This window comes from Ranitomeya imitator, chromosome 1, assembly GCF_032444005.1.
Source record: "Ranitomeya imitator isolate aRanImi1 chromosome 1, aRanImi1.pri, whole genome shotgun sequence".
In the NCBI taxonomy this organism is placed as follows: Eukaryota; Metazoa; Chordata; class Amphibia; order Anura; family Dendrobatidae; genus Ranitomeya; species Ranitomeya imitator.
In genome coordinates, this window is record NC_091282.1 from 931,018,989 (window position 1) to 931,039,764 (window position 20,776).

Genomic DNA, 20,776 nt, shown 5'->3' on the forward strand with positions numbered 1-20,776 from the left:
CAGTTAACTCTTTTTCACTTTAGATGATGCTCAAAAAATAGGTTCCTTTTAGTGAAATAGGCTTTTAAGCTTTCAGTGTATTAATTGATATAATGTCTATCCTCATGGAAATATTACTTTTCAGATGTCTCAGAAGTAAATCAACTTCAACTTGATATGCAGAGTGCATGTGATGGGGGAGGGGTGTGCGCAGTGGTGAAGAGGTTAACAGGTTTTGTCAAGATAAGGCTAGGAAGTGTCCACAGACTCTCATCTGGGCAGTCAATCACAGCTTCTGTTTTTAGCAATGTAGTCTGGCTTGGGACCTCTTTGTTGTGTTCCCCCCACGAGGTGATCAGTTGTGGTGACAGGACTTGCCTGTAGCAGGCTTGGTTTTCACATTCTCCTCTTCCCTGCAGACCGCTCTGAAGACGCGGAGACTTGGGAATAACGCAGCAAAAGGGACGAAATCCGGAGTGTGGACTTTATTCCATCTTCCCTGCCGCAGCTCTTCTGCTCTAGGAATGGGCTGGTTTGAAGATCCCAGCTGGCAGCTGCATGTTTCCTTGATAATGCTCCTGTCTCTACATACCAGAGGTAAGAAGGATCCTTACAATGTATCTGGCTGTCAGGACAAGTTTCAATCAAAAAGTTGGGAAAAGCAGGAACCCCTGTGCCTTGGATTGTTAGGGCTCCTCTCCGGATGCTCCGCACAGTGTTCTAAGGAATTAGCAAAGCCGAATATTTGCCTATATATATATTTTTTTTTAACATCAACTCCTGGAATGTAATGTTTAGTCGTTCGGGAGCACACGCGCTTACCTTGTGACACCACAATTCACTTTTATCTGATGTTTTGGGAAAGAACTGTCACAACGGAGACAGAAAAAGACTCAATATCATGCATCCAATTAACTCTTTAAGATTTATCCAAGCTTTTAATAACATTTGCCACATTTCAGTATTGTAGAAATTCAAGTCAGTTTCTTCTTTAGCTCCAAAGTAAAGGTCTTTTTTCTTTTTCTTTTTTTCTCACCCATGAATTGCTATGTCTCGGCAGACACTACAGGGTTCCTAGATGGCAAATCATTCTTATTCCCCTCCTTGAAACACCCAGTGTTATGAAAGTGCAGCATTGAGACAATGTAACAAAAGTTTATGGGCTCATTGGAACTAATTTACCAAATTGTATTCTTTTCTGTGCAGAAGCATTGATTAAAACTTCATCACTGTGTAGAGTTTGATCATTGTTTCAATAATAATATAGAATTTTATGTAAAATTTTTAAAGTATATAGAATGATCATAAAGTATATAGAATGAATATAAAGTATGTAAAATGATCATTAAGTATAAAAAATATTTGAAATGATTACGTGAAATATCATATCATTTATTATTATATATGATTTACGTATGACCTATGCTAATGTTTACGGCATAAAGTCATTAATATATACACCGTATAGAAGTACACTGACAATTATTGGGTCCAGACTTTTAGATTTTGTTTTTATAATTTTGCCAAAATGATAGACAGAGGAATTTTTGAAATAACCGTTTGCAGTTGACAAAGAAAGAAAGCTATAATGTAGGTCAGTTTGTTTTGTAACCCAATAAGATGTTTTCCCAAAAAAAGCATGATATAGGAATTTAGGCTGTATGTCATTAATTTTTGTTAGTACACCTTTAATATAAAAGTGTATTATTGTCCTTTTATACCTTTTAAAACAAATATTTCAAAGATTTTTTTTTTTTTTACTGCAAATTAATTTTAGCTGGGGATTTCTAAGGCTGGGAATGCATGCTTATTTTTAGAATATAGAATTCAAATAAAATCCTACTACTTTTGTTTCCGTAAAACAAATCTTGCATTTCATCCAGGGGAGTATTATTTTGTGTTATATTTCAGCATGAGATCACTAAAATGAATCATAGGTCATATTTATGTATCATATCCTGGATGTTAGGTTTTGGTGGACTATACTTTAATTAATTGTATTATAACCACACCTACCTACCATAATTATAGTATAACATGCATGTGTTCGGTCTTATGGGACGTATGTTTGAATTGTACACGTAATACTGTGCAAGAGTTATAGGCAGGTGTGAAAAAATGCTGCAAAGTAAGAATCCTTAAACAAAATAGAAGTGTTAATAATGAATTGACAAAAATAAACAAAATCCAAAGTTAAAAAAAAAAAAAAAAAAATCTAGATCAAACCTATATTTGTTGTGGTCATACTTTTCCTTCAAAAGAACATCAAACTATCAATTCTTTTAAGTACTCTTGCACTCAGTTTTTGAAGGAATTTGGCATAGAGGTTGTTCCAAACACCTTGGAGAACTAACCACAGATCTGCTGTGGATGTAGGCATGCAAAAAATCCTTTTGTTTCTTCGTTTAATCCAACACAGACTTGAAGATGTTGAGATCAGGGCTTTGTAGGGGTCATATCGGTACTTCCAGGCCTCCATGTTGTTCGTTACATAGAGACAGTTCTTAATTACATTGGCTGTATGTTTGGGATCATTGTCCTGCTGCAGATTGAATTGAGAATCAGATGCCTCCATTATGGTATTACATGATAAATAAGTATCTGTAAGTATTTTTCAGCATTTAAAGACACCATTAATCTTGACCAAACCCCAACTCCATTTCCTGACATGCAGCCCCAAACTTTCAAGGAATCTAAACCGTGCTTCATTATTTCCTATAGACACTGATTACTGTACCTCTCCCCACCCCTTTGGCAAACAAATTGCCTCTACTACAGTTCACACTTTGACTCATATTTCCAGAGCGCCTGCTGCTGCCATATTGCGGCACCCCAGTGCCTATGGTTTTGTACGTAGTGCAATCACTAGGCCTTATTTCCAAGTTTCCTTGACCTACTACTGCATCTACAATCCTCACCGTTACTCATTTTACTTTGGCAAATAATATTTTTGTGGACCAAACATACAGTATATAGTTTGATAGACAGTATATAATATGCATATTTGTAGAAAAACCTTGGCCAGACCTACGTATGTACCACATGTTCCTAGAAGACGTAGGTTTGGACTCAATATTGAGATCCAGTTTTGGAGATGATTAAGGGTTTGCCTGGATAGTTGACAGATGACTGATTGTTAGTTGTCCCTAGCCTCACTGATCACCAGATTGGGCCTTCCAGGGTCCTACTTAATGCATGACCAAAAGGAGTTTGAATGAAGCAGCAGTCTAGCATGTAGTTGTGCAGTAAAGAGGACAGTTTGGTTGAGTTCCTACACTGTAGTCATTGCTGGAGGTCTGAGGTCCATTCTGTAGTTGATCATCGTGGAACAACCACTTTATCTGGGCCGAATAAGTTAAGCAGCTTTTTAACTCATATCTGGCTCCTTGACTTAGAATTGTATGCATCACTCAAACCAGTGGGCATGTTTTAGTTCAGTGTATCAATTTTCCGACAGCAGATTATCTCCCTGCATAACTAAAAAATTAAAAAATAACGCCTGTTGAAATCCAATATTTCCAATCCTTTTTTCCATCGCCATCATTGGCTGTCAGAGGGCAGTCATCAGGAAGCCTCCATATCCATTAGATTGTCTTTAGATTACTACATCTAATGTGTGTGGGCAACATTGGCACTTACATTGCAATTAAAAGTAAACTTCTGCATGCTCTGTCCAGCTATAAGAGGGGGAGCATTGTAATAGAAAGGTCTAACCTCTATGTGCACTTTATGAAATTTTATGGTTTTAATATTGCAAATGTTACCATTATGGACTGGATAGCTTATACAAAGAGTTATCATTCAATATTTATTCATATTGCTATTGGAGAAATCAATGCTGTACTCTCTGAGCTGATGATATTATTGGAAGTCAAGCGATACTGTTACTATTGTTATTATGATTATCTTATTGTGCGAGTCTAGTAAACAGTTACATTCCTTAGTAAACATTGTGACAATCCACAATCCTCCAAGTGCATTAATAACCTATGTAAAGGATCCATTTCACATGCTAATGTGTCACTAGAGAAAAGACCTTCAGGATTTCTTGTTGTTCTGTGAATCTCTCCAATCTCCATCTACATTGTAAATTCTCCTCTTAAGCTGACGCTTTAAGCTCATTTGAATCACAAATTCCAATCAATCATGTTCCTTTTCTAGCACTGCATAGAGCTGGACAGGACTCATCATTCACCTTCTCTTTTCAATGTATTGTGTCCTGCGGTGCTCCTGCATCCATAATGAGGATGGAGATCTGTGTAGAAGAAGTTCAGCTCTTGCTTGTATGCCATGTGCCGGGGAGAATCTGTATAATGCAGTAAATAAAAATGTTATTAATGAAGAGAAGTGGGTTTGATCTCTGGTGAGGCATAGAGGCACATCTGCTGCTAGTAGATGGAGAACACTTTCCAAAGAAGGGTGCTGTCTTATTTGACTAATGTACATACTGTATTGTTTGGACCCTAATATCTTGGTGATATTTTCTATTTTTATAATTTGTTTCGGGAATCCCAAAATTGCTAAATTCTACTGGAATACCTTTACCAATCTACTTTGTCATTTAACTTCTGAACTTTTTATATGTCGTTTTTTCACAGTTCTGTTGAATTGTCAGGTCCTTTTAAACATGGCAATGGTAGTGAATGGGTCAATACTATGAAGTTCCACTTAATACTGCATTTCTCCTATCTCAATATGTAATTATGTGTAGTAATAATAATAATAATGTTAGCAAATACCTCCAAATATAAATGTAGTATACCAGCGAAAAAGGGAGCTTGGACACCAGAGCATATAAAAAATATATGTAAATATTTTATTTCGTTCACATTATCAGAAAGAAAAATAACATACACATAAATATACACATGACAGAATACATAAAAATTCCAACACGTGGAAAGGAGGAAAAAAACGACCAGTACACTAGATGGTAGGGCACACATCCATAGGACAACCTGGGTAAGTAACACAATGTCCCTAAGTAAACATGATCCTACAATAAGGGATCAATCCTAGGGGACCACAACCTCATATTCTCATGTCAATCATGTTTATATATAACGTTGAGGAAGATTGCACTCACCCATAATAAGTCCGGACTCCTATGTGGCCTTCCCACAACCCCTGACGCCAAGTTACTTTCTCAAAGGGGAGTATCCATGTATCCATGGTTACAACCACTAGAAACAAGCTGTCACGATATCAGTGGTGGTCGGATCCATGGAAACCTAACCATAGTGACATAGCCAATCAGAAAATCTATACTATATATCTAATTGGAGGTATTTACGAATATCACGTGCCTGGATGACCTCCCTACAATGCCTGGTCATGCTCCTGATGAGGTGACGGTCTCCTGAGGGATCTCCTCCCATACCTGGGCTAAAGGTACCATCACACTAAGCGACGCTGCAGCAATACCGACAACGATCCGGATCGCTGCAGCGTCGCTGTTTGGTCGCTGGAGAGCTGTCACACAGACAGCTCTCCAGCGACCAACGATGCCGGTAACCAGGGTAAACATCGGGTTACTAAGCGCAGGGCTTAGTAACCCGATGTTTACCCTGGTTACCATCGTTAAAGTAAAAAAAACAAACACTACATACTTACCGCTGTCTGTCCCCGGCGCTGTGCTTCTCTGCTCTGGCTGTGAGCGCCGGGCAGCCGGAAAGCAGAGCGGTGACGTCACCCCTCTGCTTTCCGGCCGCTGTGCTCACAGCCAGAGCAGAGAAGCACAGCGCCGGGGACAGACAGCGGTAGGTAAGTATGTAGTGTTTGTTTTTTTTACTTGAACTATGGTAACCAGGGTAAACATCGGGTTACTAAGCGCGGCCCTGCGCTTAGTAACCCGATGTTTACCCTGGTTACCAGCGAAGACATCGCTGAATCGGCGTCACACACGCCGATTCAGCAATGTCAGCGGGAGATCCAGCGACGAAACAAAGTACTGGACTTTCTTCCCCGACCAGCGATATCACAGCAGGGGCCTGATCGCTGCTGCCTGTCACACTGGACGATATCGCTAGCCAGGACGCTGCAACGTCACGGATCGCTAGCGATATCGTCTAGTGTGACGGTACCTTAAAGCATCCACTAACTCCTGGACAGTCTGTGGTGCAAGTGACGCTGGTGGATGGTGCGAGACATGATATCCCAGATGTGTTTAATCAGATTCAGGTCTGGGGAATGGGCGGGCCAGTCCTTAGCTTCAATGCCTTCATCTTGCAGGAACTGCTGACACGCTCCAGCCACATGAGGTCTGGCATTGTCCTGCATTAAGTGGAACCCTGCAGACTGTGAGCCCTCGCGGGCAGGGTCCTCCCTCCTTATGTACTCGTGTGCCTTGTTATCTGCTCATGTTTAATGTATTTGTCTATATTTGCCCCGTATTCACATGTAAAGCGCCATGGAATAAATGGCGCTATAAAAATGTATAATAATAATAATAATAATAATAACCCAGAGCCAACCGCACCAGCATATGGTCTCACAAGGGGTCTGAGGATCTCATCTCAGTACCTAATGACAGTCAGGATACCTCTGTTGAGCACATGGAGGGCTGTGCGGCCCTCCAAAGAAATGCCACCCCACACCATTACTGACCCACTGCCAAACCGGTCATGCTGAAGGATGTTGCAGGCAGCCGATCACTCTCCACGGCGTCTCCAGACTCTGTCACGTCTGTCACAAGTTATCAGTGTGAACCTGCTTTCATCTGTGAAGAACACAGGGCGCCAATTGTGAATTTGCCAATCATGGTGTTGTGTGGCAAATGCCAAGTGTCCTGCACGGTGTTGGGCTGTAAGCACAACCTCCATCTGTGGACGTTGGGCACTCAGACTATCCTCATGGAGTTGGTTTCTAACAGTTTGTGCAGACACATGCACATTTGTGGCCTGCTGGATGTCATTTTGCAGGGCTCTGGCAGTGCTCCTCCTGTTCTTCCTTTCACAAAGGCTGACGTAGCGGTCCTGCCACTGGGTTGTTGCCTTCCTACGGCCTCCTCCACATCTCCTGGTTTACTGGTGTGTCTCCTGGTAGCACCTCCAGCCTCTGAACACTACGCTGACAGACACCGCAAACCTTTTTTGCCACAGCTCGTATTGATGTGCCATCCTGGATGAGTTGCGCTACCTGAGCCACTTGTGTGGGTTGTAGAGTCTGTCTAATGCTACCACGAGTGTGAAAGCACAGCCAACATTCAAAAGTGACCAAAACATCAGCTAGAAAGAATTGGTACTGAGATGTGGTCTGTCGTCCCCACCTGCAGAACCACTCCTTTATTGAGTGTGTCTTGATAATTGCCAATAATTTCCATCTGTTGTCTATTCCATTTGCACAACAGAATGTGAAATTGATTGTAAAACAGTGTTTCTTTCTAAGTGGACAGTTTGATTTCACAGAAGTTTGATATACTTGGAGTTATATTCTGTTTTTTAAAGGGAGTAACCCCCCCCCCCCCCCCTGGCGTTTTTAACTAAAAGGGCCATCTAATGCTGCATTCTGTCAAGGTGGTTCTTTTAGTTGCGGTCCCTTTCAATGCTAAAATAACACGGCGCCTGCGCTGTAAGTTTTTTTTTGGGGGGGCATGCGCAGTTTGCGCTACTCTTCGAACTTACAGCACAGGTGCCAGGGCTGCAGCAAAACACACGGGCGACTGCTGAATCTTGACTTCCTCAAAGTGGTTGCTGTTGTGGCTGCTGCTCCGACCGCGGAAGGTCGTCTGGGAAGCGAGGGACGCACTGCGGTGGTCACTGACGAGGCGGTAAATCTGGGAGCCCCAGTGGGACGTTAATGATGGCAGAGGAGGCGGAACCCGGTGCACAAAGTATTAAGTGACGACTGGGAGGCATTTGTGTCCAGGGGGAAAAGACATGCCTCCCGGAGAAATTTGAGGTATCAGGGACAAATTATAAAAACTTTTATTTTAGCATTGAAAGGGACCACAACTAAAAGAGCCACCTTGACAGAATTCAGCATTAGTGCTGCACAAGGTGGCTCTTTTAGTTAAAAACACCTGGGGGGGGGGGGGGTGACAGGTTCCCTTTAAGTGTTCCCTTTATTTTTTTGAGCAGTGTGTATGGAAGGCCAAGTTTGCTTTTCAGAAAAATAAGTTTTAAGTTATATTGCCTCACCACTAAAGAGGGTAATAATTTATAAACCTGCAACATTTTAAGAAACATCTTTGTTGTACTTGCGTAAGCTTTGTCTGTCTTGGCTTTATTCATTTTGAGTTTTTGACATCAAGAGTCGATCAGACAGCAGCACTATTTAAAGGGAATCTCTTACCTTTTTGAGCTTTTTGAATTATTGATGTGGGCATACAGGTTGTATACAGCTGAAATTAATCATACATGTATGCCTCCTTGATGACGGCCTTGTTCAGTAAAAATGGCTTTGATCTTCCAGGTTATGGGCGTGTGCTGCCCGGTAAATAAGACCGCCTCCAGTCTTCATTATGTAAGATTTCTCCTTCCCTTCTCTTCAGTGTCCCTTTGTTGTCATGTGCATCACCCGAAATCCCACGCCTGTGCATTCTGCCTACTGTCACTCCTCTGCCCTGTTCTGCACTTTTGGGGAATTCACCTTTTTTGTGCACTGGAGATCACTGGGACCAGAAGTTACAGTGACTCTTTGGCGCCTGCACATATCAAAATTGAAGACTGTGCTTACAAAAGAGCGGGAACAGTTCAGAGGTGAGAAGGCTGGCAGAATGCGCAGACGCGGGATTTCCAGCCACGCACATGCCATCAAAGGGACACTGAAGAGAAGTGGAGGAGAAATCTTGCATAATGAAGATTGGAGCCAGTCTTATCTTTTTGACAGCGTATGCCCCATAGCCTGGAAGATCGAACCTATACAAGATCATTTTTTAGTGAATAAGGCATCGTCTAGAAGGCATACAAGTATGACAGATTTCAGCTGAATGCAACCTGTATGCCCATATTATTAACTCAAAAGCCTTAAAAGGGTGACATATTCCCTTTAATGTAAATGCAGTGGAAACGTCTGTTTTAACAATAGTTATAAATTGCTGCATTTTAGTTCTTACTAAATATTAGTTAATGTTTATAAGCCTCTGATTATCATGGGTCTCTCTTAGAGATGAGCAGATCTTTTGAAATTTAAATTTGCTGACTTTGTAGAATTTTCCCCAGAAATTTGATTTGTGGCAAATAAATATACCGGTATGTGGATCTCGGTACTGGAAGGGAGAGAGAGAAAAGAAAAAGCGAGATAGAGAGAAGCAAGAGAGTGAGGGGCAAGGAACGATTTTCATATGATATGTATAACCAGTGGAATCAGAGGATGGGCACTGACTCTGCCATACATAGTGCCCACCTGTGTTCCACTGGGACCCGCTGATCTCTGATGACCTAGGCATTGGATACCACTGTTCAAAGAATGATAATGTGGCTCAAGGTTCACAATCGTACCACTTATGTCACAGTTGCAGTGCATTATGGGTAAGTTAGAGCAGCCACGTGTTAGGAGTCGAGTTTCCTCTGCTACACAGGGGGAATCTCGATCCGTGTCTGCTGCGGTCTCCCATTCGGTATCGGCCGCAGTGGGCTCTGCTCAGAGGAGACGTCGCTCCCAGCGTCTCGCTGAGGCTGATTCGGTGCATAGGGTCACTACTGCCTTTTCTGGCTTTCCTATGGTACCCTGCACTCATCTGCGGCGAGCGAGCCTCTCTGGGACTAAGTCCTTGTTTACTCACACTGAGCATGCCCAGGGCAGGGTCTCCCATTGGAGGTCGAGGGCCACATGTTCGGTCACATGCTCAGGTGCTGCAGTACATTCCATTGGTCCTCCTGGAAGGTCCTGAAAGGGCAAAACATGCTCAGGTACTGCAACACTTTCCATTGGTCCTTCTGGAAGGTCCTGAAAGGGCAAAAACTTCAGTAGCAGCTTCCTGTGCTGCAACTATATAAACTGCGCATGACTGCACGGCCATGCGCTAGTATTGTCTTGTAAATATGTGTGTGTTTTGTGAGTGAAAGTTGCTCTTTAAATAACCCTCCCTATTTAATGTCTGTTCGCGGAAGGTGTATGTTTGCTATCTAGCGCCCGACTTATCCAACAGCACGTAACAAACGTCACAGCGTCCAGTTGCTGTGTCCGCCAGTACGGCGCCGTGCACTTCCTCTGCGCTTTCCTTACCCAAGCCTGGGTGGTTAGTGGCGTCCGTCAGTGCGGCACCGCACGCACTCTCGTGCCTTTATTTACTATTTCAATAGTTTCCTTACACACCCAGTTGCAGTGTTGTGCCAGCAGTGGTCTAATCGGACTTCAATCCTAGTTGGGGTTGTGTTCGCTGACTTATTGCTCGCGCTCTATGTGCGGTACCGCGGTCCTGTGACGCAACAGGATCGCTTCCTTCACGCAGGGTGAAGTTAACCCTTGTATGTATACTTATAGTACCGCCATATAGTCCGTCTTGCTTAGCAGCAGGTACGTTCCAGAAAATTCGACTTGATCCGCTTTACTCTAGCTTCTATTTGTATTGGTTTTCTCATATAATCTGAAGAGACTTTTTGTGTCCTCCTATGAACCAAATAGAATCCTTTCACCCATCATAGTTAAGCCCCTGATTGGACATTGAAATTGTTTTATAGTAGCACATTTTAGCTTCTCCAAAGATATTTCTTTGATGCAAACGTGATTCTCCATGATGAAAAAAATGGCTGATACAATGATTTAGTTAGGAAATGATTACATTGGCAGAAATATTCCAGTAATGTGTGTCTGTCAGCGTACACCAGTTCCAGCTCTCAACACTCTTCATCACTTGAGATACAATTCTCACATACAGCTGAGTATCCAGTAAATGTGATGATACAGTTGGATGGTCCATTCATGATACAGCCGAATCACTAGTGAAAGGAGCTTTCCTTGCCACATTTACTCTTGAACCGTGTTGAAGATCTGTGATATCATCACTTGTCTGTCAAAGTGATAAACTGTATTCATATGTTTGTAAGAAGGCTCATATTTCTTGACCTTTGCCAATATAATATTTATAATACCAGCATGTCTCCAGCTAGAAAATGTTCACTTACAATTTAGAAGGCATTGTGTTGGGCAACAGCCAAAACCAAAATCATAAATTTGCGAGCCACTATGATCATTGGTAAGATTTGCCATTCCAACATTTGCAAATAAATCTGCACATTATTTGCCCACATGTGTATTCTTGGATCATTTTCCCAGCCTTAACTTTGGAAAATTGTATTTCAGCATTGGTGTTTTCTTTGTCCATATAGAAAAATAGGCAATCAGAACCTTATTCTTGGGCCTCCCATGCTCCAACAGTAAGATTGCGTAGCTTTTTCCATTTTTCCAGTGGAGCATAGTAGAAAACCACAAGTTTTCACTATCATTCCTGTAGATGGCCCAGTTCTCACCCTGTATGTTTATAGACTATAGTAACAATTACACCTAGTGCTGAACACAGTTTCTATGGAAAATATTTTACTTATTAGGAGAAATAAAATTATATACCTGGTATTCTTTTCATATTTAAACAAAATATATTTGGCATCATAAAGTAGTTTGGCAAAAGGACTGAATACCGTATTTTATTTCACTGGTACTTGAATAAATATTTTAAACTGCACATGAATATTGACAATATGGTGGCTCATGAATGAGCAATTTTCTGCTAATGTTATTTACATAAGAGTCTGGAGGCAAGCCAAAACCGTAAATGTTGGATGATACTAAATTTAAACATGTAGGTGATATCTGCAATAGGGGTTTATTTTAAGTACGGTAGGTTTATAGAGTATTTTTTCTGGACAGGAGAGGCCAAATAACAGCGGAGTGGTTTGTGTGAACCTCACAGGTTTTCTAAATGGTTTCCATTCATAATAAACAATTTACTGCAAATAACCATTTAATGCATTTAAATGCTGTTGGCTTTCATGGACATGCACCTTTCAAATCAAATTTTCATGAATCTTTCATCGGTTTCATATGCTGTGACTAATCTATTAGAACAAAATTAGATATCCAACATCTGGAATTGTGGTTAGGCCGCTGACTATTTTTTTTTAAAGATATATAAACATATATAACTTTTGTTGTCCACAAGACATTTTGCGCCCTAGAGAAATTCTGTATAGTATAATGTCTCTTCTCTCCCTCTGTGGTTCTCTGTCTCTACACCACCAAGGAGATGGACATACTGTATGTCCAATTTGGTTACACACGGCTAATTTCTCAGGTCATGGTTTATATTTGTAGTCCTTTTGCTCCCACAGTTTGCAGCTGATGCCTTCTTTTATACTACCAGATGTGTTTCAGAGCCACAATAATGGATAGCCGCCATACAGAAAGCTGACTTACAGGGGCTTGTCCGGTGGATAAAAGTTTTGTACAAAATGCGTACGATAATTACAAAACAATTTTAACCCATTCTCCCATCTTGATGTAATAGTATTTCAAGGGCCTCAAGTAGTCAAGACAGGGCATCCCATTGCTCATATCTTCACTAGCAGGATGGCTGCATTACACAGCTGCATTACTGCTGTAACTGCAGGGATAGTAGAAAATTACTTGATAATAGCACTGAGATTATCAGGACTGTTCACTGTACTGTGAAAGTCAGCGGAAACCCTTGTACTCATGATCATCAACCCTGCCAACATTTATGGCTGCCCACCAGGGTTATTTGTTTTTTTAAAGCTTATTAACCCCTTAACGACTGCCGATATGCCTTTAATGGCGGCAGTTAAGTGTACTTATTCCTTAGCGCCACTTTTTAACGGCGCTAAGAAATCTATAATATAATGCTGGGAGCGTCACTCTGTCCGAAGCCTTTATAGACTGCGCAAGCGCAAGGGCCGGCGCAGTCTGGACCCCACAGAGTGACGCTCCCAGGAGATCGCGGTATGCGTAAACACTGAACGCACACCGCGATCTCCAAAGGAGAGGCAGGGACCGCCAGGAGGGTAAGTATATTCACCTGTCCCCCGTTCCAGCACTGCGTGCGGCTCCGTCTCCGTGTCCCGGTCCTCTGCCTGTGACGTTCACAGTTCAGAGGGCGCGATGACGCGCTCAATGCACGCCACCCTCTGACTGAACAGTCACAGCCAGAGGAGCCGGAAGAAGCGGCGGGCAGCGCTGGAACGGGACAAACAGGTGAGTATAGCAAGTGCTGGGGGGCCTGAGCTGATGGCGATACCGGCACCTGACCCCCACAGCGCGCCAGTGTCCCCGCCTGCTCAGGCCCCCCAGCACTCGGCGCCCAGCGACGATAGGTGAGTATGTTATTTTTTTTTTATATATCGCAGCAGCATACGGGGCATATATTATGGAGCATCTTATGGGGGCCATCAACCATAATGGAGCAGTGTACAGGGGCATATAATATGGAGCATCTTATGGGGGGCATCAACCATAATGGAGCAGTGTACGGGGCATATACTATGATAGAACGGGGGTGCAGGATGGGAGCAGCACATGACAGAACGGGGGCGCAGGATGGCAGCAGCACATGACTGAACGGGGGCGCAGGATGGCAACAGCACATGACAGAATGGGGGCGCAGGATGGCAGCAGCACATGACAGAACGGGGGCGCAGGATGGCAGCAGCACATGACAGAACGGGGGCGCAGGATGGCAGCAGCACATGACAGAACGGGGGCGCAGGATGGCAGCAGCACATGACAGAACGGGGGCGCAGGATGGCAGCAGCACATGACAGAACAGGGGTGCAGGATGGGTGCAGCACATGTCAGAATGGGGGCGCAGGATGGGAGCAGCACATGACAGGATGGGGGCGCAGGATGGGAGCAGCACATGGCAGGATGGAGCAGCACATGACAGGATGGGGACGCAGGATGGAGCAGCACATACCAGGATGGAGACCATATACCAATATAAATGCTCGCCACCCGGGCGTAGAACAGGTTCAATAGCTAATAAGGGTATATCACCCCCAGAAATGGAATTTCTCTGGAGGCTCGGAATCAGTGGGATGCATTGAAGCGTTCTAGAGCTATATCTTCACAAAGTGATAGTGGTCAGAATTTTAAAAATTGGCCTGGTCATTAAGTACCTAATTGTCTCGGTCACTAAGAGGTTAAATTATACCATTTATATGTACTAAAAGATGCCTGTACATATTTCTACACTAAGGCACAATATGGCCGTAACAAAATGTACAACAAAATAGACATATTGTAAGTTAGCAGAAAATACTACATAGATAGATATTTAATTTGCAAGTGTTGCTTGCCTCTCATGAGTCAATGCAAAGCAAGGGATCTGAATTGGCCAGGTGAAAGGCCTCTGACATGGGTTGTAAGCAGGGAGTTCTCTCCTTCTGGAGAGCGCCAAGTCAATGTAAGGAAACTATTAGGCCAGGCAATATTCCTCTGGTCATTTAAATAGGCAAATATCTTCTTCAGAGATGAAGAGGTCAAAAACTTAAATGCCACCTATTTAATGCAGCAATCCTAAAATCCTAGTGCTATCCTATATGTAACCCCCTGAAAAAAAGAAAAAATATTGTATTACTCTGTCAGTGTAATAATGCAAAAAATATTAGTTCTGGAAAGTATAAAAACAATAAAAACTATTGCGTTGTTCTGAAAGCCAAAAATGCCTAGGTAAAAAGGAGTTAACCTCCATATATTTAAATAGCATGGAAATATATGTCATCAGTAGTGTAGCGTTTATTTTTGGGATTTCTCTTGCTGAACCATCTACAGTCCCCAAAAACACATGGACTTCTAACTTATAGGACATTTATTTGTAGAGAAGATAAGGCCAGTCTTCAGTAATCATCAATATTGCTGGATGGTGACTTTAGTCTATGTGGTTGTTGGCAACCAAACTTTCTATTTAGCAGTTTCACTTTAAATTAACTGGTTGACTGATAGGATTTCCTTGCCCATGTTCCAGACACCTATCTCTATCATCTGATTCAGTCCATTGAGTCTATTGAGACAAAGTTTAACAAAAGTGTCTTACATACTACCGTCTGTCAGGTCATGTTACCATTCTCATTTTATTAGACCCAGATGCCACTTTTGACACTGTCAGTCATCAGCTTCTCCAAGAGAGTCCTCACAGTTGAGTTAAATAGTAAAGCTTTCTCCTAACTCTCACCAGACTCATCTGATCTATCTGTTGAAAAGGCAATGAATGACCTTACTTTAAGTTTTACATTTTCCTTTTTTATACCATTTTATTGTGCTGGTGCATAGTGTAAAACTATAAAAAAAAATATTTCCAAACTCCTTTTACCATGGCTGCCAGGTTTACCTACCAAATATTTCTTTCTTTTTTTAACCCAATCTAGTTACGGTACTTCTTCATATTGCACTGAACGCACTACTTCATTTGTTTTTTTTTTCACATTTTGATTGCATTAAGAACACAATCTCATGGAAAGAGTCTTACAATAAAGTCTTTGGTGACTTAAGGTGGGTGGGAAGCATGAAAAGGCTTTTGCTGGATTCACTCATGCTCCAGGCCACCACTTGGATAGCTTTGACTCAAGCTATTATTATAATCCAAAAATCCACAGTTTTTCGGATGTTTCACACATTGAAATTTTCCAGTGACTTCCCAGATGGTGAGATCAAGGATAAAAGAGAATTTCGGAAAAGAAAAATGTTTATTTTTTTCATCCTCTCCATACTCTTATAACACCAAGATGGACTTGTGCAGTAAACATAAGTAAGGCTAAGGCCTCCTGCATATAGAAGTAGGATGTCCCAGGCACGGCTCAGTGACACTCAGTATGCTGATTTATGGTGCACCATACTTTGATTATTATGGGCATGTAAGTAATTGCAATTTCTCTACTGTAGAATAACCTAAATCTGCCTATCTAAATTCACAGCTTTTGTGTAACATCCATATCTGATCCCACCCTTACTACCTTTGCATTTTCATATACTGTAGGTGCTATGGCACATTTGATTGTGAACGACTTGGGGAAACCCGATCAGTTCTGTCAAGTCATTTCTAGAACTTGGTGCTGTCCAGGCAAGCAGCTCATATGTTAATACCTTATCTAATTGGCTCCTTACTGTGAACCTTGGGTGTGGTCACAAATATAGACCACCTACAGCCTGTAACCTATGACTGTTATCAGTCATAGTTTACAATCACCCAGACTTATTCTCATTACTCAACTGTAATTCATCCTGTTTCATTCCTGTTTCTAATCTCCGTATTCTCCTGATCACGTTCCTTTTTTTCTGATTTTGTCTCTGGTTGTATCCAGTCAAAGACGATCTTAAAGACCCTTATAATAAATAATAAATAATCTTTATTTTTATATAGCGCTAACATATTACGCAGCGCTTTACAGTTTGCACACATTATCATCGCTGTCCCCGATTGGGCTCACAATTATCTCTGCTAGCTCACCCAACATCCAGTAGCCACTCTGTGGACATAACCCAGTGGTGTGTTTTGTTTGTCCAGAAGCCTGTATAGGGTTAAAAGGTGAACTCTAGGGTTTCCCTGGGACCTGCTAAATGGATTGGATTGAGCAATCTGTCCATGGAAGAGTTAAGGTACCGTCACACTCAGCGACGCTGCAGCGATATAGACAATGAGCCGATCGCTACGCTGTTAGGGTTGAGCGACTTTTACTTTTTTAGGGCCGAGTCGGGTTTCGCGAAACCCGACTATCTCTAAATTCGAGTCGAGTGAAATCGGCCGATTATGGCAAAAAGTCGGGGATCAACCGAAACACGAAACCCAATGCAAAGTCAATGGGAATTTTTTTTTTTTTTTTTTTTTTCTCTCTCTCTCTCTCTCTCCCTCTCCCTCTCCCTCTCCCTCTCCCTCTCCCTCTCCCTCTCTCTCTCCCTCTCGCTCTCGCTCTCGCTCTCGCTCTCCCTCTCCCTCTCGCTCTCCCTCTCTCTCTCTCTCTCTCTCTCTCTCTCTCTCTCTCTCTCTCTCTCTCTCCCTCCGTCCCTGAACAGAAAAGCTGGTGTTACACATTGCAAATCGCTACTGTGCACAATCGACAAGATGACGATAGGCGTCCATGCCCCTAAGACCCATGTCATCACTCTGCCCACGCTCCTTCATTGGCTGAAAAAATGGCGCCAAGCGCGTCATACAAAACGCGACTTTGGCGCGAAAGTCGCGTACCGCATGGCCGACCCCCACACAGGGATCGGGTCGGATTTCATGAAACCCGACTTTGTCAAAAGTCAGCGACTTTTGAAAATGAACGATCCATTTCGCTCAACCCTAGTCGCTGTTTAGGTCGCTGTAGAGACGTCAAACACAGCAACTCAGGAACAATGCAGGAGCGATCCAGTGATGTAACGGCGACTCACTTATCGTTCTCGCTGTTTGTTAGCTCCATGTAAAACATTGCTGGCATCGTTGCTTTTGATGTCAAACATGACAATACACGCCGACCTGACGACGAAATAAAGTTCTGGACTTCTACAACCGACCAGCGATGTCAAAGCGGGATCCAGATCGCTGTTGCGTGTCAAACACAACGAGATCGTTATCCAGGACGCTGCAATGTCATGGATCGTTGTCGTTCTCGTTGCAAAGTTGCTGAGTGTGAGGGTACCTTTATTAAGAATTGCCAGGCTTCCACCTGCAGAGTGCCTTTACAGATTGTCTAATGGCCATGCATGTTCAGATCAGGCAAGAGATCAATTATATTGACTATTGCTCAGGAGTAGGGTTGAGCGAAACGGATCGTTCATTTTCAAAAGTCGCCGACTTTTGTCAAAGTGGGGTTTCATGAAACCCGACCCGACCCCTGTGCGGGGTCGGCCATGCGGTACGCGACTTTTGCGCCAAAGTCGCGTTTCAATGACGCGAAAAGCGCCATTTCTCAGCCAATGAAGGTGGACGCAGAGTGTGGGCAGCGTGATGACATAGGTCCTGGTCCCCACCATCTTAGAGAAGGGCATTGCAGTGATTGGCTTGCTGTCTGCGGCATCACAGGGGCTATAAAGGGGCGTTCCACCTGACCGCCATCTTACTGCTGCTGATCTGAGCGTAGGGAGAGGTTGCAGCCGCTTCGTCAGAAGCAGGGATAGCGTTAGGCAGGGTCCATTAACCACCAAACCGCTTGTGCTGTAGCGATTTCCACTGTCCAACACCACCTTTGTTTGCAGGGACAGTGGAAGCTACATTTTTTTTTCCTCAGCGCTGTAGCTCATTGGGCTGCCCTAGAAGGCTCCCTGATAGCTGCATTGCTGTGCGTGTACGCCGCTGTGCAAACCAACTGCTTTTTTCAAAGCACAAATCCTGTTGTTCCTTCCTTTCTGCACAGCTATCTTGTTTGTTTGTCCACACTTTTTATTTCATTTGTGCAGCAGTCCACTCCTTTTTGCTGCCTGCCATACCTGGCTGAGATTACTGCAGGGAGATAGTAATTGTAGGACAGTCCCTGTGTTTTTTTTTTTTTTTTTAATTCTCCCTAAAAAAAAAAAGCTGTGGGAGATTAAGATTGGCATTTCTGCTCGAGTGCCATCCCTGTGTGTGCCATCTCACATAGTGGGCCATAGAAAGCCTAATTTTTTTTTCTGTTTTTTATTTATGGCGTTTCTAAATTCTCCCTGAAAAAAACAAAACAGTGGGAGATTAATATTGGCCTTTGGGCTTGTGTGCCAGTCCTGAGCGTGCCATCTCTCTCTCAAATAGTGGGCCTTAGAAAGCCTATTTATTTTTTTTTCATTGGTTGTATAAATTCTCCCTGAAAAAAATAAAAACAGTGGGAGATTAATATTGCCCTTTGGGCTTGTGTGCCAGTCCTGAGCGTGCCATCTCTGTTAAATAGTGGGCCATAGAAAGCCTATTTATTATTTTTTCATTGGTTTTATAAATTTTCCCTGAAAAAAATAAAAACAGTGGGAGATTAATATTGCCCTTTGGGCTTGTGTGCCAGTCCTGAGCGTGCCATCTCTGTTAAATAGTGGGCCATAGAAAGCCTATTTATTATTTTTTCATTGGTTTTATAAATTTTCCCTGAAAAAAATAAAAACAGTGGGAGATTAATATTGCCCTTTGGGCTTGTGTGCCAGTCCTGAGCGTGCCATCTCTCTCTCTCAGATAGTGTGCCATAGAAAGCCTATTTTTTTTATTTGGTTTCTAAATTCTCTCTGAAAAAATCACTTTTTTTAATTTGTTTTCTAAATTCTCCCTGAAAAAATTAAAAAAAACAGTGGGAGATTAATATTGGCCTTTCTGCTTGTGTGCCAGTCCTGACTCCTGGGTGTGCCATCTCTCTCTCTCTCAGATAGTGGGCCATAGAAAGCCTATTTGTTTTTGTTTTTTGTTTGGTTTCTAAATTCTCTCTGAAAAAAAATCACTTTTTTTTATTTTGTTTTCTAAATTCTTCCTTAAAAAATCATTTTTTTTTGTGTTTCTAAATTCTCCCTGAAAAAAGTAAAAAAAAAAACGTGGGAGATTAATATTGGCCTTTCTGCTTGTGTGCCAGTCCTGACTCCTGGGTGTGCCATCTCTCTCTCTCAGATAGTGGGCCATAGAAAGCCTTTTTGTTTTGTTTTTTTATTTGGTTTCTAAATTCTCTCTGAAAAAATCAACTTTTTTTATTTGTTTCCTAAATTCTTCCTGAAAAAAATCATTTTTTTGGGGGGGTTTCTAAATTCTCCCTGAAAAAGTAAAAACAAACAGTAGGAGATTAATATTGACATTTGTGCTTGAGTGACAGTCCTGCGTGTGTGGCATCTCTCTCATTTGGTGCCACCAAAAACAGAGTGTGTAACATTGTGCCTGCTTTTCCTTGCGGTGTCACCCACCTGTAAAGGGGTATCTAAATCATACTGAAGTTATAGCTCACCGTGTAAGTTGTTTGACAGCAACAAATACCGTTAGTTTGGTTACGTTTTTAAAACAATGAGGAAGTCTGGTGGAAGAGGTCGTGGCCAGGGGTGTTCATTTTCAGCTGGTAATGAGGGTAGTGGTAGTGGTGGAGCATCAGGTGGTCGTGGTAAAAAAAAATATTGCACCTAAGTCTGGAGCTGTGGAGCCAGGTTCGTCGTCTGGCTACACAAGGCCTCGAACGCTCCCTTTTCTGGGAGTAGGAAAACCGCTTTTAAAGCCGGAGCAGCAAGAGCAAGTTTTGGCTTATCTTGCTGACTCAGCCTCTAGCTCTTTTGCCTCCTCTTTTGAAACTGGTAAATGTAAAAGCAGCGCGTCGTTAGTGGATGTTCACGGTCAGGGACAAGTCGCTTCCTTGTCCTTTTCAGCAAAAACAACAACAGAGAAGGATGCAGCAGGCGACACAACGGGTTACTCCATGGAGCTCTTTACACATACCGTCCCTGGCTTAGAAAGTGATGCAGTTAACAGGCCATGCCCATTACAAGTTGAATCTGACATGGAGTGCACTGATGCACAGCCACTGCCAGACTACTATGCTGGTCCTTTGACTCAGACCACAACACTGCCCTCGCAGGGTACTGATCCAGAATCAGACCCTGATGAGACTATGTTGCCCTGTCACGAACGCTCTACCACCGACTTACACGGTGACGCAGACGGAGTTGCGCACGAGCTAGAAGAGGAGGTTATAGATGACCCAGTTGTTGACCCCGATTGGCAGCCATTGGGGGAACAGGGTGCAGGCGGCAGTAGTTCTGAAGCGGAGGAGGAGGGGCCGCAGCAGGCATCAACATCGCAACAGGTTCCATCTGCCGGGCCCGTATCTGGCCCAAAACGCGTGGCAAAGTCAAAACCTGTTGGAGGACAGCGTGGCCATCCGGTTAAAGCTCAGTCTGCAATGCCTGAAAAGGTATCCGATGCTAGAAAGAGTGCAGTCTG

General features: G+C 42.8%; 1 protein-coding gene across 15 annotated transcripts in view; it reads left to right on the forward strand.

Annotated features, from left to right (window-relative positions):
- Positions 1 to 20,776, forward strand: part of BMPR1B (bone morphogenetic protein receptor type 1B) — an 899,743-nt gene that overhangs the window by 708,271 nt on the left and 170,696 nt on the right. For all 15 annotated transcript variants that reach the window (XM_069743592.1, XM_069743591.1, XM_069743595.1 and 12 more), the window contains one exon: positions 399 to 576. In XM_069743592.1, the coding sequence (XP_069599693.1) occupies positions 504 to 576 (73 nt within the window). In that variant the 5' untranslated portion in view covers positions 399 to 503. The remainder of the gene's footprint in view (positions 1 to 398; positions 577 to 20,776) is intronic.